Below are 18442 nucleotides of genomic sequence, written 5' to 3' on the forward strand. Positions count from 1 at the left end.
TGAGAGTGGTGAGACACCTGCGAACAGGTTGCCCAGACAGGTTGTGGCTGCCACATCCCTGGAAGTGTTCAAGGCCGGGCTGGACGGGTCTTTGAGCAACCTGGTCTGGTAGAATATGGGTTGAAACTACATGATCTTTAAGGTCCCTTCCAACCCAAACCATTCTATGATTCTGTGGTTGTTGGAATTAATATGCTTCTATTACACTAAAGGGTGTATCTATGCCACAATTTGCAACCAGCTTTAAACTTGCTGTTTGCACTAGGATCAGCCAGGATTGGGAGCTACCAGCACCCTGCAGTAAAACTGTGTTGATTCATCCTGCCTTGCAGGCAGATTTATTGTGTAGTCTTCATTTCTGAGCTAGTTGTGGTTATGGGACCTGGCCTGCCCACAGGAGCACACCAAGCTCGTATTCATAAGGAGCACCAGAAAAATCAACCTGGCTTTTGCCTGTAAAGGACTGGGCAAATATATCCTAAAAAAATCTGTTTAGTTCCTTCCAGACACAGGACATTGTTCTGCAGAGATTTACATGCCCATTTAATTTTATTTTGACTTCAGAACTACTTGGCATGGATAAATACAAGCTTAGCAGGCATCTTTGCAAATGATTCTGATACCCAGGATAAGTACAAGGACTGAACTGAGGTACAAGTCTGAAGGCCAATCCCACCCTTGCCTGGAAAATTGTACCGCTATTAAAATTCATATGAGGAGTATCCCTAGAGGAACAGATCTGTCATCAAAGGCACAGAGCTACTACTGAGGACAGAATACCTGTCCTAAACTCAAAATCATTTATAATTATCCATTACCTGTGAATGAAGCCTTAACCTAGCAGGTGTCTTTCTTTAAAAAGAGGAAAGAAGGCAATTTTCTCCTTTTAACCTGTGAGAGCAGTTAAAGGCGGCAAAAGAAAATCTGTTCCCTTCAGGCTGCACCTGCACTAGCAACTTGTTTCAGAGCAGTTTTGAAGCACTTCCCCTAATTGTCTTTACTTAACATTCTCTTTTCTCAGAGTGTTTTTCCACACACAGAACAGATTCCATAGGTCTTGTGCCAGGTCTGTCTGTCACAAGAGTATCCATTCAGGCAGCCCTTGAGCCTTTTGCCTTTAGCTATGTCCACACATAGACTTCTGGCCCAGGGGACCAAGATAGATGTAATTCAGAGTAAACCGACTGAACCAGCGCTGCCAACAGAAGCAGGAGACAAGGACCAGTTTCCAACTACAGATCCCCTTCTGTTGTGCCAAGTGATTTCCTAACATAGATACAACAAAATGTATTGAGTAAATGACACAAAGCCAAACTCTTGTTACATTGTTAGTCAACACAGAAATCTTCAAACACACACAAACGTTGTTTGTAAGCAGATTATTTAATTAGCCTCAGCAGGTCCAGGTACTGTGAGATGCACCTGTAAGCCTCCCAAAGTACAAGCAGACTTGCTGTCTAGCAGTGAAGTTAATAATTCTACGTGAGCCATTGCCATCCCTGCAAGTGTCAAGAGGTGACTTAAATTTTGCTAACCATCACAGTGCACCATGGAGTTCATCTCATCCAAGTTCTCAGATTCTCATTAAATATTTGCAAAGGTATCCAGCTGACAGGAAATACCTATTTTTAAGCTACATCTTTAGGCACTTGCATCAGCACCCCACGTATGTTCTCCTCCAGTCCTAGGCTGCTCTGTGGCTCCAGATTCCCTTTGGGTCAGACATGGTGGCCTAAGTCTTGCTGTGATCTAGCTGTAAGCCTCATGTTTTCCTCCCCCATTTTCAATAACAGGATGTTTATGGTTTTGCTTGCTTGCTTAAAGATGTTGGCAATACTTTTCTAACTAACTTGGGTAGTTAAAAACTTGTGCAAATACAAGCAGCTTGCAGAGGGGTGCTTACAAACTGGCAGTCAACACCATTTCACTGCTGTCCATGAGTCTACAAAGACAAGCACATTTGTCACCTCTTGCAGCACACTGTGATATGCCAGCACTGGCCAGTTTTTACAGTGTATGGTGTTTCCCTCCACAGCCTTCACTTTGCAACATAAAAACTTTCCAGTGCCAAAGGTTCATTGATCTCACCTTCCCATTTTCACTCTCTTACACAATCCAATACCTGATCAGTGACCTGTTTTCCTCCTTCCCTCAGCGAGTGCCATCAATACACATACATATGCTTGCTTTCTTTTTTATACTTAGGGCTTTTCTTGGTATTTTCTTGATAGGCTTCACTTTTGCACAGAGAGCAGCATTCCTAAATTTTCCCTAATGCAGTTAGCTCATCTGCCTGAGATAAATGGAAAGACATTTAAACCAAACCAATTCAGAACTAGCATTGCTACCAAAGAAATTATCCTCTGACAGCCTTCCTGCCTGGTGGCATCACTTGCTTTTGCGGACACAGAGCAAAGTACTTTTCAGTCACCACTTACTCTACTAAAATTATGTCAGTCATGTCAGGGCTTTTAACTCACTCCTATATTTGTGGGAGGTTAGTGTAGCAAAATTCAATGCAAGATGTTACAGATGGGGAAGGTGATTTTATTTAACAAAATTATCTCAGATACACTGTGCATGTAGTTGCATACCAGCAAGCACCAAGGCATGCAGCTAAGCAGTCTGGCCAGGAAATCTTCGACACAGCATGAAGGACAAGCAAGGCTATCTACTCAGCTCTCACATACTGCAATTTCTCTTTGGTTGACTTATAACACACATGACTCCAGGATGTCATTTTAATAATTCTTCATTGTGGGCACCAATTAGGATTTTTCACCTCCATAACTTGTCTCAACCTTTGCAAACCCTAAGCAAGATACCCGAGACTTGTTACTCTCTTGTCTTCTTATATGGGTATTTTATAACTTCAGATCTCTCACTTTGACAGCATTAATATTTCAGGAGGTTTTTTTTCTTGCTGTCATGTTATCTGAATCAAACAATGTACAGAATTCTGTAGCAATTAACACATACCATACCCTTGCTTGGCTGTTTCTAAGGCTTCAACACACTCTTCTGTTCACACTTCAGTCATACCAGTCTTCATATTTTTGGTAGAAATCTCTGTACATTCTTTAAATTAATTAGCTTGGTTTGTTTCCATTTGTTTTTCAGTAATTCAGTTATTTAACACCTCAGAGGTGCAGCTCCTCCTGTGTCGGACTACTTTAAATGTGTCATGTTTAATTATAAAACAGGAATGTGCTCTATCTTCCATCATCTACTTCAGCAAATACATTTTCATCACAGAGGGTGATTGCTTTTGAAAAATAAATTTTTTGTTTCGTTTAGTGAAATCCAGACTAATCAGTACACAAACACAGAAGAAAGCTATTCAAGCTTACTAAGACTTTAGCAAGGTATGAACAACACAGACTACACTCCATTGTGCATGAGTAAGTGACAATTTTTAGGCCATCCACAGATGAAACCAACCTCAGATTTCACAACTGCCACTTCCAAAGAGATCAATACAAGCAGTCTTCTCTCCTTCAGTCTGTTCTTTACCAGGGACTGTCTTTATGTCGCATCCAGTTGGTAAAGATCTCTATGGTCCTTTGAGTTGAAGGGTAATGCCACATTTTATTTTTTTTTTTTTTTTTTAGATAATTCAATAGCTTTTTGCCATAATGCAGGCACTGGATTTTCTAAAACCACTGACAAGATGGTCTCAGACTAGTATCTAAGAAGCATCTGTGATGTTTTACGCCAGCATTTGAAGCTCAGTGCCTTGAGGCACTTTCTGACTAAACAACATGCTGGGTTTTGTGGATTAGATGTACTACTTTCTCAGCTAAGATTTTTTCCTATGCCTAATTCTACTTAGGAATAAAGGGGTACAATCTACAAAGACGCCTACATCTTAAAGTACTCCTGAGACCATGATGTGAATGCTAACACTGTGACAACAAAAGCCAAGGTTTCCACATGCTTTTACTACTATCACTAGGCTTTCTAGACATCTGCAATTCGCAGTGTCAGGCACTTCCAGTCTCTACTGTCAAAGGGATTAATCATTTGAACCTTGGCTAGTAAAGAAACTATGCAGTCAAGGCTTAAATGATCAGCATGTACAATGCTCCAAATAGTGCTGCTGTGTCACCCTTTCCTTAGACTTTTACATCTTTTTTATGCAGGACAGAGAGGACACAAAAAAGCAATAAACCAGCATTCCTGTGACAACAAGCACCCGAACACTCCAACTCAAACATGGTTATTTGCTGCTAACACTGTCACATGCCAGCTACTAGAAATCTTCTCAAAAGCCACATGGTCAGAAAAGAATTGTCATCTTAGAAGGGGGGAAATACTGGAACATGAACAGATAAGCAAAAGACATTTTTACAGCACTGCAGTTTAGGAAGTGTACCAGCTGGAAGCAGCTGCAAAATGGACATCAGAGACTCCAGCAGCTGGACTCTCCCAGCTTTGAAGAACAAGGTGCCTGAAGCTGTAAGTTTTTTTCTGTGGGTATAAATGAATACCAGAAAAGCTTGTGGCACACAAGGTGTCATGGGAAAATGGCTCTGTGTGAGATGGGATTGAATTGTCTTGTTTTCAGTTTTCAGAGATGAAGTTTGGTGTGCAGGGTTTTCTACTACCTTTTGATTCACAAGACTCATTTTTAAAAAATCTAGGTATATTTCAGATATAACCTTGGCTAAAGTCATTGATCAACAGGATGTCAAAAATATTTAATTTCAAAGCTAGATCTTAGTGAAAGTAAAGCACTTTTTAACTAAACGATTTTAACAAAGCCTGTGTGCAACCACTACTAATCCTTATTTTACCAACTTCCAGATAAAGCCCGCTCACTTCATGAGATTTTTATTGGGTCTGAAAACCCTATTGGAATTCAAGCTGCTTTCTTTCCTTCTCTCTCTTCAGTAACCAACCCCATGTTATTTCAAATGCACTTTTATTACACTTACTCTACATTTTAGATGGCCAGAATTTCTGACAGTTGTGTTAGAAATATAACAGCACGAGTTGAAAAATCTCAGGTTGAGTTTGGAGTCTTTGCAATTAAGGAAAAATAATATTTAAAAAAATACTACCTCAAAGGGCACACACATGCAATCTTCCCTGTTGCATTTTTATAGTCCCTTTTCCAAATACTACTACATTTAATGCTGAAAAAAAAAAAAAAATCAAATATATCTGCCTCGGGCTTCTTCCACAAACAGAGTTAAGCTTTTACTTTTTCTGCATTTTCCAACCCTAACTATTCTATGATTCTATTTCCTAATAAAATAAAAGAACAAGACCTCAATCAGCTGCTTGAGGCACCTGTGCAGAATTTTTTAATATTATTGCTACGTGATAGCTTGATGTTCCCCCCCCCCCCCCCCAGAGATGGGTGAAATAGGGCAAGAGGGTTGTTTTTACTACCTTCAGTTATTGCCTAGAGTCACGAGTTGTTTTTCCTTTTGACAGATGCTGTAATGTCAAGGTGGCACCAGCCCACTTTTGCTGAGGCTTTACCCTAGGAAAGTGTTTTTCTCATAATACGCTGCCTGACAGACTGACCTTTATCACATTTTTCTTTTCTTTCACCTTCACAAAGGGCAGATGTGGTGCTGCTGATGTATTTCATACAGAGATAAATAATTTCAGAATTTTAGAAACACCAACAATTGAACTCTTCTCTTGATCTTGCCACATATGCTATTTTCATGTGATTTGCATTAAAAAATAAAAAGAAAATGGATTTATTTTGGTTTACTTGGTTCCAGAATCATTAGGAGTTTTCAGCACTCCATTATTTCCCATGGTATTTGCCCAAACATGCCTACATGTTTGAAAAATGAAAGCTAACTCACTGGCAGGGAAAGCTTGCTTCTTGAGGAAAAATGGAAACCCATTTTCCAAGCACATTAAATCCTTAACCACTCCACAGGATTGCAAATTAGCAGCTAGGCAAACAGCTTTTTTCCCCTGTGGACTGCAGGGAGGCCTGCAACCTCCCTCAAAGGTCAAAATGTGTGCCTGACAAGGATCTGCAGAATGCAACTGGCTTTAGGTAGTATAGTCTATAGTGAGTATTTATATTCCTCAGACTTCTTGTTCTCTGTGTTAACAAAAATATAAAATATACACCTTTTGTAAACTTCTTTAAATATCGTATTTGAAGTATCCTAGTAGCACTTAAATGCATATTTAAATCTTTCTGGGATCACTAGCAGCATTGAATTAAAACTCAGAGTGCATTTAAGTGTAAGCACAGAGCATAGGGGCTAGAGGACAAGTGTGGCAAGACAGAATTATGATGTTGCAGCCACTTACATACTATGGCAGGGGGGGCTAAACTTGATGATCTTAAGGTCCTTTCCAACCCTAACTATTCTATGATTCTACAAATGCAGCCAATGACTACAAAACATATTTCAGTTATTATGCAGGCATAAAGAAGTAATGCAGCAAGAAAAAACAGCTTTGGAGCTTTCACCAGCGTGGAAGGATGATTAGACATGTATGTTCCATTTTTTCTTCAGCATATAAATCTTCAGTCTGTTACCAGAACAATTATGCCACGTTTTTTTCCGGCACTATTTTTCACAGGTATCTTTCAATCATTGCTCTGAGAAAAAGCATCAAGTTGTCAACAGTACTATCTGCATACATACAGCAGACACCTCCATACTTTATTATCTCTAATAAAAGAGAACTCTTCACTTTTGGGAAAGACTGCAGTATTTTGCCACAAAGCATGAAAACATGCTTAGAAATACCCTCTATCAAAACTGGGAGGAGAAGAAAAATAATTGCCAGTAAGACAAAATCTGCCTCTAAAACAGATTTTTCTGAAGAAAACAATAAAACCACAGCAAAGTTTTCAAGAACACTGACACTTTCCATGTGTACAAAAGTCATTTGACATGGTTGACGCTGTTTTTCTGTTTTTCATTGTCAGTTTTTGTTGCATAGTCACTAAATAAGGTCCTTCTGGGCAGATTTTTGCCTTTGTTCAGACCTAGCAGCAGTTTCCTTTATGGCCCATTTCTTAAACAACTGATATATGCGCATTAAGGGATACATAAGGCAGCAATTACGAGACACTTCAGATACAAGCAACTTTCTGAAATCCACAAGCCTAAATTCTCATTTGGCTATGCAATCAGAGATGGCCACCTTTTCCTGCCAACAAAACCAAGGGTTACAAAAAATATCGTAACTTCACAATTAGTACCTAATTGATACAACTGCATTTACACTACCCATTACTTGTGCAGCAATTAAGGTGGAGTTAGAAGCACACAAAGTGCTACAAGATGTCATCAATGTGGTTAATTTTATAAACCCAAGGACCTTTCAATATTAGAATCTTCACCATACTTTGGGAAGAGATAGAGAGTGCCCATAAAAGTCTATTGTAACTCATGGTTATCTCATGGCAAAGTGTTTAATAAAAGAGTAATCAAACTTAACAGTAAGTATACAGTTTAATTTTACAAAAAGAGAAGCGTTTCAAATCTGCTGACCTTTTCTGTAATGAAAAAGGCCTGTCAGTACTATGCTACCTAGGCCAGAAAAATAAAAACAGATTTAATCTATCTTTTCAAGATAAAGGTGACTTTTTGACAGTGAGTGGGAAAATAACTGCTTTTCTAAAGAAACTCATTGTATGCAGAGATCATTTTGAAAACAGAAGTTTGGAAATGTTTCCATCGTGATTTTGCTTCAAAAAGCAGTGCAAAAGTATCACCTATAAAAGCTCTCATACCTGCACATTTGAGCTGGAAAACAATTTCCTCATCTGTTTAAAAAAATCTTCAAATGAAGAGGTTTAGTGCCTTTTCAATCCATTTGTTAAAATCCACAAAAATTCAAGACTTTACAGTTAGCTTGCAAGAACTGATTCACAGTAGAGAGGACGGCAACCTACTGCCTGAATTTTAACAAACACCTCTGCATAATTGCTGGATGGGACTGAAAAATGAGAATCACAATCTAGTAAGCACAGCCAGCAATGCACTTGTTCCATTTGGATCTACGTATCTGCGTGAAATATTCTTATCAGCAATGATAGCTATTAAAACCGAGTATTAAATTAATCTTAGAACCAGACCTTCAAATCCCCATGCTGCAGTGTTAAACCAAGATTTTAAAAAATAATGAAGCATATTGCACAGCACCAATTTTTTTACATCTAGCTCTGGGTTTCCCAACAGAAGAAAGACATGGACCTGTCGGAGTGGGTCCAGAGCCAGGCCACAAAAACTATCAGAGGGCTGAAGCACCTCTCTTGTGAAGACAGCCTGAGAAAGTTGGGGTTGTTAGCCTAGAGAAGGCTCTGGGAGACTAGGTATATAAACATGGCTTATAAGAAAGACTTGAGAGATGTTTTAGCACAGCCTGTAGCAACAGGACAAGGGCCAACCTTTTTTAAACTGAAAAGTTTAAAGTAACTTTTTTTTTTTTTAACTGAAAAGTGTAAGTTTAGCTTGGACATTAGGAAGGTCTTTACTGCAGTGGTGGTGGTGAGATGCTGGAACAGGTTGCCCAGAGAAGTGGTAAATGCTCCATCCCCAGCAGTGTTCAAGGCTAGGTTGGAGAGAGCCTTGGGTGACATGGCCTAGTGTGAGGCCATGGAACTAGATGATCTTAAGGTCCCTTCCAACCCTAACCATTCTATGATACTATGGACACAGAAGAAAACACACACATGAAACCTAGAAAGCTTAAGCTGTAGATTTATTATGCATTAGGAAGCTTATTAACTTAAAAACCAAACTGCATAGTACAAAAGGTTTGTTATCTCTGCTCTATGTGGAACAAGTTTCAAAATATATATTCTTAGATTTGTTCAGTCAATACACAATCCTTTTAAAAAACTGTATATCTGTCAGTACCCTCATTAAATTTATAAATACTTGATTTACACAGCACCCCATATGGAAAAATTAAAACTCCTTACAAATATCTACATACATTGCATACATATAAAACATTCATAGGAGTACTTCATTAAAGTTGGGTTTAATGGTCCATTTACACTGCAACAAAATACATATAAATCTCTTTGTCATAAAATGTCTCTAAAAATTAGAACATTTGTACACATTCATAACTCTTTTAAAGCCTCTTTTTGAAAGGAAATTTAATATGAATATAGCCATGAGATCCATCAGGTAAGACAGTGATATGAAGGCTAAATATGATTAATAACTGAACAGTAAATGGCAGTTAAGGCAGGGGTGAAAAGAATTAATAGGAAGCATTTCATATGGCAGATAAAGTGACAAAATGCAATAAATATACATATTTCTTGATGTAAACTATTCTGGCATCCACTGTTTTTCCTACCTCAGAAGCCAGAAGTTTCCGTATTTCTGATGCTGCTAATTTTATAGTTAAAATTCTATGGGTTATTTTTAATCAGGAAAACGTTAATGTGACCAGTGCTCTCAGGTGCCATCTGGATTTGCTTTAACTGCTCAGAACTGACTGTTCTGGAATGTGGGTTTAAGACTCCAGTATGATCTTTATTTATGGGTAATGACTGTCATGTGTGATCATATATCCTCGAAAGTTATCTCAGTTTCATCATTGCTTTCTTGTAGCTTCTGGATTTCTTTTTCTCTAATAATATTTGAGAAGAGTCAGAATATCTTCAGAAATTGTATTACTTTTATTGATAACCACTATTACAGATACGAGAACTGTAAGATCAGTCCCTCTCACATTGTGAGGACTGTATGCGATAAACATGCAGACAAAAGGCGTAAGAGACACAAAATCACCTTTACCAGCGGTGGCAGAAACCATTCTGCCTCAAACCTGGTTATTTTGCATACAACTCTGGGAATGGAACATTCAAACTTGAACAAAAAGAAACAAAAAAAAACCCAAAAAAAACCTACATGATGCCTGTATATTTGCGTTTCTGCCAATACCAGGAATTGACATAGCATTTGCAGTCCAATACTGGGTTGAGTCACACCCAGCTGTGATCTGCTATGCTAAACAAACCCTCCTGCAGGTATGGTATCAACCTTAAGTATCATACTGCATGTGATGTTCCCCTGTCACGTGGGAAGCTGCCTTCTTTTCAGGGGCTAGATCTCTGCACATCCCACTAAGCTTTCAGAGCTGCAATTCAGTGCATGAATTTTTTCCAGTATTCTCAAAGGTAGCCTTCATACACTGCTATCTTGCAGCAACGGTTCAATGTCCTCTTCACTACTTCGGTCTAGGTTGTTTCCCAGAGTATTGCTGCTGCTGCTGTGTTTTCTGGTACTGCTGGTTTTGCTGTGCTCAGGAATAAATAAGGCAACTAGGAAAGCCAGAAGAACAATGCATGCTCCAACCAGGAAGGGTGGACCAGGAATGATTGCTCTCTGCAGGGAAACAAGCATATCAAAGAATTCAGAGTTTCAGACATTGACTTCTGCATTAAGAACTGTACCCTTAAGGCAGGGCATAATGGGAAACATATTTACAGTGGCTATAAAGTTTATGCAAACAAGTTCATATGCACACTTTAACATGAATCTTCTGCACCCCTAAGAATTCATCACCTGATCTGCACACTGATCTAAGAAACAGAAACACACACAAAACTACCAGTTGACACTAGGATTGCCTAGCAGATGAAACAGACATTAACTGATACCTATTTGCATTTTTTTTCCTTTAGGCAACATGCCTGTAACCAAAATTAAAAACAATCATAAAAAAGTTTATAAAACTAGTTTTAAACCAGCTAAGTTTGATGACAAAACCATATAAAAAAAGCCAGCAATCCAGCAATTTCTTTTTAGTCTTTAAACAACTTCTCTGTATTTTTGTCAACTGAGACTAAATAAAAATCAGAAACAGTCAATCCAGTGCACTTCTTTTCTACAAAATTAAATGCAGAAAATTATTCTAATATGAAATGGGAAGGTAGCTGAAATTAAACATACAGCAATAGGGTATTTCCCTTGCTCTAGCCTTATTACAAGCAGAAGCCTGCTTTTTCAGCTGATGGTGTCTAAATTTAAAGTATATAATCATATTAACAGAATTTATATGAACAGTATTACTTAAATTTTCAAGTACTGCTAAGCCTGCAAGTTTTTAAAAAATGCAATAAACTTCCAAAAATTAGTATCATTTGTATGATTTATCTGAACAGCTTTTGAATATTTCACTACAGCATTTCATCAAATGGAGTAAGAAGCTTTGAAAAGCATTTGCTTACTGCACTGCCAGTTATTTAAAAGGAAATTAAAAGATATGTGCCTAATTTTTACTATTTATGCTCGACACAGCAGATAACGCATTTTTTCTTGACTAGGTGCATCAGATCTGTTCTTTGATGGAACACTGTGACCTGTGGTGACTTTCCACCTCTCACAATTCCATGAGATTAAAAAAAAAAAAAAAGTAATAGTCTAGTCCTCTAGAGTAATAGAAATGAACACATACAGGCAATTAAAAAAAAAAATATTAGGCTCAATCTGTTGAAAAAAATTCACCACAAATGATGACCACTAGATTGTGTTCTCCTGCGTTTACTCTACAAATTAAACAACTGAAATTTGCATTCAGACTTTCCTGTCACCACTGTTTGAACATGAAAGTTAACAAACCCATTATACCTAAGAACTTGGTTTAGTACTCTGTCAATCAATGGTCACAGAAGACTATAACTGAAAGGTACAATACAAAGTTATGACGATAATCAGCTTTCACTAGTTAAACATTTTTTGTTTTGGTTTCTTTTTTTTAATGGGACAGTGTCAGAAGTTAAACTGTATCCTTCATTCTGTTGCTGGGGTTTTCTGCTCTTACTGGGTGCTGAAAATGTAGAGAGTTATGATACTTGGGAAAGGCTTTAGAGAAGATGGTGAGAGGGAATGTAGAGGTTTGGAAACCATGTTTTCTAGTAAGAAAATTAAGGAGCATAGTCAGTTGAGTTTAATTAAGAAGTTGGTGAACTTTTTAATTTAAAGAAATGTTCTGTACTATGTTTTACAAAAGACCTGACAGATAATTGTAATTGTTCCTCCTTACATTAAAATTTCTAGTCTTAGTGCATGGAAAAACCTGCATTTCCAAGCACTGAGAGCCTTAGCTCAATGAAGAATTGTAAGGTGATGGGATCTTAAGTCAGCCTGTGAGATGCAGGCTGAGTTATGACTCTCAGGTCTTTCCCTGGAGCTGTTACATAGGTAATACTTAGCCCGGTGAACTAATTCTGTTCCAGGGGAGTCTGGCTGTGCATTTCCAGCTCACTAATGCTGAGGAAAGATTTTCTACCAGCGTAGTAGGGAGCCTACAAGGATGCTGGAGAGGGACTCTTCATTAGAGACTGTAGTGATGGGACAGGGGGTAACTGGTTAAAACTTAAACAGGGAAAGTTTAGCTTAGATACAAGGAAGTTTTTTACTGAAGGGTAGTGAGGCACTGGAATGGGTTGCCCAGGGAAGTTGTGAATGCTCCATGCCTGGCAGTGTTCAAGGCTGGGTTGGACAGAGCCTTGGGTGACATGGTTTAGTGGGAGGTGTCCCTGCCAATGGCAGGGGGGTTGGAACTAGATGATCTTAAGGTCCTTTCCAACCCTAAATATTCTATGATTCTATGATTCACATCAATATTTTTAACAATACCTATATAAATATACTATAGTTGCAGTAATACTCATAGCAGTGGAAACAAAGGAGGAAGAACTATTTTTCATTTACCTCAACACTATACTGGGTTTGAGCAAGGTTCAGCACAGTAACACTGCATTCTCAATTGAGCTTATATACACTCACAGCTTTTGAAAAGCAGGGGTAGAATAAAAGCTTAAGCATCAGAAGATAACAAACAACAATGCCTGTCACAGACTAAAAGACATTGCACATCAGTTAACTGCAGTTCCAAAGACTTCCAGTGACTTCTTAAAACAAGTCTTGATTATTAAAACTTGTAATTAGAACGCTTCTTACTGAAAATTTATTAGCATTTAATAAAATCAAAATAACATTTTTCAAAGTGTGTATACCTGTACAGCAACTCCTAGTTATCAATTTAAAACACTGAACAAAATCCAAGCTAGGCTTGTACGCACCCACTAATTTCCTAGTCTAATCTTAGTGCATTCCCTGGTTTTCACTTCCACTCATTTTACTTAAATTAATTTTTAAAGCTATGTACTGTTTAAATTGGGGAGTTCTTTTGCATTTTATATTAGACTTAAACATAAGAATTAGTAGGGAAAAACTGTTTGGGTTCCCCCCCCCCGGAATAATAGTTTTACATGTTAGATGCCTAGTAACTATTAACAGGGAGAGATATAATTACAGTTATTTAACAAAGCTTTGAGTACATACATAATAAGAGCTGTGCTACTGACACAATAGTTACTCAAATACTTACTGATTTTGCTGTACTGATAACTAAAAAATGCCTATTTAATAATTAGATTTTCAAGAAAACAAGAACATCTGAAGGAGCAGTTTAATTTATACTTGCAGCTTAGAAAAATCCTTTTTTCATACAGAAGCTCTAACATTATGCTTCAGTACAGGAACTTCTTCAACCAAAAGCTTTAGAAAATTCCACAACGTAAGTTTTGACTCATGTATAACTTACTGAAACAGTCAGTTCCTTCATCGCATATATTTGGGCTACTTCAACAAAAAGAACCAAGAGAACATTCTTGCAGTAACAAAACATACTGAAATCACTTGTGACAAGACATGTGTGTACAAGGTCGAAAAGGCAACAGCCTCCCTGTCCCCAAGAAAAGCTTATGTGACTCAATGCTTTAAAAAAGAGTTCAAAAGCAAAAGTTTAAGTAATGGAAGCATGACAAAGCTCTCGAAAACCTGAAATCATTATTATAAAGGTTTTCCAGTATTTTACTACAGTTTCCTTTTTGTACAACAAAAAGAATGTCTTTGCCCCCTTACTCTATTTGGTTCGCTTGAGCAAATTACAGAGCACCCCCCCCCCCCCCTTAGCATTTTGACAAAGTAACGACATAGTAGCTGAAGAGGTAAGAGCAATAAAGCAAAAAAGAAAAAAGGTCCATAAGATCCTCCAAATTCTGGTAAGAACACATTTGATATTTTGGAAGCCAAATAGGAAAGCACAAAGCAAGCAAAAATGCAGACCTGAAACAAAGTTGGAAGGGATTAAAAAAAAAAAAAAAAGTAAAAAAATAAAAAGAGATTGGAGAGACTTAATGAATCATAGAATAGTAAGGGTTGGAAAGGACCCTAAGATAATCAAGTTCCAACCCCACTGCCATGGGCAGGGACACCTCACCCTAGACCAAGTCTACCAAGGCCCTAACCAACCTGGCCTTGGACACTGCCAAGGATGGAGCATTTGCCAATCATTTGGGAAACCTGTTCCAGTGCCTCACCACCCTCATAGCAAAGAACTTCTTCCTTATATCTAAACTTCTCCTGTTTAAGTTTGAACCCCTTAACCCTTGTCCTGTCACTACCGTCTCTAATGAGGAGTCCACCCCCAGCATCCTTATAGGCCCCCTTCAAATACTGGAAGGCTGTTAGGAGGTCTCCACGCAGCCTTCTCTTCTTCAGGCTGAACAGCCCCAAGTTTCTCAGCCTGTCTTCATACGGGAGGTGCTCCAGTCCCCTGGTCATCCCCATGGTCCTCCTCCAGACTTGTTCCAACAGTTCTATGTCCTTTTTATGTTGAGGACACCAAAACTGTGTACAATACTCCAAGTGAGGTCTCACAAGAGCAAAGTAAAAGGGCAGGATCACCTCCTTCGACCTGCTGGTCACGCTCCTTTTGATGGAGCCCGTGACTTCCGGAGAAATGTTGTATAGGATTAACTTCTCCTCCAGGTAAGAAAGGATGGTGAATAGAACAGCATTGTTTAATTTAATGGTTTAAATTATTAATGCTTTAAACATGCTGTTTAAAAAAAAACAAACAAAACAAAGAAAAAAAAAACCACAAAAAAACCCACAAAAAACCCAGCACATAAATAATTAACCTGTTGCTGTGAGTTAAAAGATAAACCCGCTACAATTTACTGAGTTACCAAAAATTATCTTCCTATTGTGAAAATTTCATGTTTCACCGTAAGTCAGAATTACATCTGTGTTTTGAGATTTATGTGAAAGTTAATCAATTCTGTTAAATACTGAAACCAAAGCTGCTACTACTGTAAATCTGAATATTTACTATCAAATTTAGCTTACAAGTGATCTCAATGGTTCAATAAAGGTGACAAGCAAGAATTATATAGCTCAAGAATCAGATATCAAGACTTTAAAAATCAACGAAAAATGACAAGATTTTTACCCTTTTACCAGTGTCTACACTGCAAACTTCACATCAAATTTTAAATCTACCTCATCACTGGGATCTTGCATTGTTTTCTTTCCAGAAGTCTGATCAGGTGGCAATTCACTGAGCTCCACATGAAAAAGAAAGAAAATAAAGCCATACAGTGCTGGTCCCAGGCCATTGCACAGACCTCTTACTCCAGTTATTATTCCTTGGACAACACCTAATGAAGAAAAGAGAATAAGAGCAGGATTATTACTTTTTTCTAATCAAGAATTAAACCTTGGGAGCCAACAGCTCTAAGTGTATTTTAATGGCTGTTCCAAAATAGCACACCACATAATTATTTCTACTTATTAAAATCTTAAGAAACATACTGAAGAAAGCTTTCCTGGATTTAAATAATTCTCTGCAACACCACAGTCTGTTACTGTACTTGCATGCTACTGGGAACAATATGAGTTTTGAAAATCGGTAAATAAATTTATGTGCATGTTTGCAAGTCTAGTGCTCTGCATTAGTTCTTCCACCTTCACCTAAAGCCTACAATGAAGAACGCAGAGGTTAAGCATGGTACCTGCTCAATTTATTTTCAAGTGAAATTTAGAGTAATCTATCTATGTGTTAAGGGCTGCCACTGGCAAAATAAGCACAAACTGTAACAGATTTCTTCCCCTTAGTCTAATTCCAGGATTTACTGTAGTATCAAATTTTGGGGCAGTATATTCAGCAATACTGTAATAAATTCGCAATACTAGACTGGTTGCAGTTTTATATTAGTTTATTTTAAAAGCTAATCAGAGTTCTATGGGTGTCCTGTTTCAACTTAAGTGATTGTGACAACAGTGTAAAAAGGTTTGTGACAATCCTACAGATTAAGATCCTACAGAACACTATTCTCACAGTATCAGTAGTCTTGACACCTGCTTCCTCAAGGCAGTAATAACTTGTAAAATAAAAGGAAAGAAAACATGTCAAAAAAGGAAGTTACCCAAATTTTTCTTCAAAGGCTAACATGTAAGCTTAAATTCTTTGTGCCACTAGGTGGCAAAACTTCACTTTAGAAACTACTGTATTCCTGAGCTATTAACTGTAGTTTCCTCTATGCACAACGAAAAAAATCAGTGATTTCTCTCAAGTAAACCATTTAATGACATGAAAGTCTTTCAAAACTCTTAAATTACTCTATTAGAAACAAAAAAGGGTGGCTATGTAAAATACTGTCTTTTGCACCTTTCAAACTCGATAGAAACCTCCCTTTTAAAAATACGGTACCTCCCATACTTAACTGCACTAATCTAACTCCCAAGTTGTACAGTGTTACAGCAAGACTGATACTTAGAATTCATATGAACAGACTGGGTTGTTTTTTGTTTTTTTTTTTTTTACAGAGAACACTAAATCCAGCTATTATATGCCAGTGTTATACTTTGTGATGACTCCCTCCCTCACTTCATTTTAAATGAAGTTATATTTCTGATTGTTCATTCCCCTTCATATCAAAATCAATGAATTCTTCAGTTTTCTCAGACCAACTACTTAAGTTTCCTTTCCTATTTCTTGAAAATCTTAAGTATTATAACAAATAGGGACAAATTTTCACACAAATAGAGCTACATGTACGTTTCGTTCAATCTAGTAAAATGTGGGTTTAGTTTCCATTAAAAATATGGCATTATTACAATAATCCCCATTATCTATTTAGAGAATATTACTTTTAATAAAGAAAGAGGAAGGAAAAGAACCATGAAAGTTACCACTTCTGCTTTTTGCTGCTTTTGCAGTACTTTTACAGGAATCTAGATGTAGCTGGTCAGACAGAAACTATGTATTTCGCAATGCAAATTTGATAAACTTGTGTATTTCCTTTCTCTCTAGATAGATTGGCAGACTTCCACAACTACTACCAAAGAAGTCATTATTCATCAACATATTTGAGAAGTACACCTAGATGAGTATTCTGCTTTCTAGCCAAAAGAGTTATTTAAGAAAGCAGTCTGATGCTGGAACAGAAATTCATTCAATACTCACCTTGTTGGTCTGACTCTGCATTTCGTGAAACCAGAGCACCAATTGCCGGGAATGTAATGCTTGACATTGCTGCTACACCTCCTGCTACCCACATCATCCTGTGTTAAATACATAATCTGAATTGAAAATGAGACTGCTCATATAACTTCTCTCCACCCCTCCAAAAAGTGCCACAAGGGTACCTCCAAAAGTACTCTCACTAAAACATCTAAAGACTGAAAATCATCCAGTATGGGCTTTCTTCCTACTTTCCTCCCACAAATAATGCTGAGATTGTTGAACAGAAGCATATTTGATACTACACTATCTTCACAGCAAAGGAAAAGATGGGAGTGGGAGTGAAGTAATACACAGACTTTCCCTCGCCAAAGGCTGTACAAAGGAACAATGTCACTCACAGGGTGTCCCAGTGAGGCTGTTCTCTACCTTGTATAACTCCCTACAAATTGCTCTGATAAAGAGCTATCATTTATTGCTGTTAGTACAATAAACTTTGTAAAGAAACAGCTGTTCCAACTTTTCTAGTTGACTTCACTTCCAGCTTTTCCAACAGAAGAAAAACCAAATATATTTATAGTAGAATAGCATGTTAGAAAATAAAAGAAAAAGAGGTCCAGTAACTGACTGATAGAATGGATCTAGTGGAATTACTGGAGAGAACATACTAGCTTGTGAGTTTAAGGAAAAGTTTTAACCACATTTGTAGATGTAAAACGCAGTTGACCAAAATGATGCAATTACTCCTTTTCCAAAAGGTCTGTCGGTCTGCAGCTTGCACTACATACCTGGAATATTCTATCATGCCTACATGTGCAAAATGCAGATGCAAGAATGCTCATTTCACAGAGCATTTACATACTCATGATAACCACACTGACTGGCAGAATTTCTCGGGAAAAACATTTTCAGTTCCTTAACAGATATGTACCTATGAAAATCTGTGCTTACCAAGACTGAGATCCAAAACCATACCAAGCCAACTGAAGGATCTGAAAGCCAAGGCCAAGGAGAACTGTATTTTTGTTCCCTATAGACCTCATCAAGATACCAAGAAACACAGTCTGCAAGAGAAATTGGTTAATACAAAAGTTATTTTAAAAAGCCAGATTGCCAAAGTAATATCTCCTTCTACACAAAATATTTCAGAGGAGCTTTCAACTGC

General features: G+C 37.7%; 1 protein-coding gene across 1 annotated transcript in view; it reads right to left on the reverse strand.

Annotated features, from left to right (window-relative positions):
- Positions 1-9852: 9852 nt before the first annotated feature.
- Positions 9853-18442, reverse strand: part of LOC133212134 (hippocampus abundant transcript-like protein 1) — a 36112-nt gene continuing 27522 nt past the window's right edge. Inside the window, 5 exon segments of the mRNA XM_061353192.1 lie at positions 9853-10148; positions 10151-10346; positions 15315-15472; positions 17281-17378; positions 18229-18341. Coding sequence (XP_061209176.1) covers positions 10093-10148; positions 10151-10346; positions 15315-15472; positions 17281-17378; positions 18229-18341 — 621 coding nt within the window. The 3' untranslated portion in view covers positions 9853-10092.

The sequence above is a fragment of the Neopsephotus bourkii genome, unplaced genomic scaffold, assembly GCF_033783945.1.
Source record: "Neopsephotus bourkii isolate Nb327-2 ecotype Australia unplaced genomic scaffold, CSIRO-AGI_Nbou_v1 NB_58, whole genome shotgun sequence".
Classification (NCBI taxonomy): Eukaryota; Metazoa; Chordata; class Aves; order Psittaciformes; family Psittacidae; genus Neopsephotus; species Neopsephotus bourkii.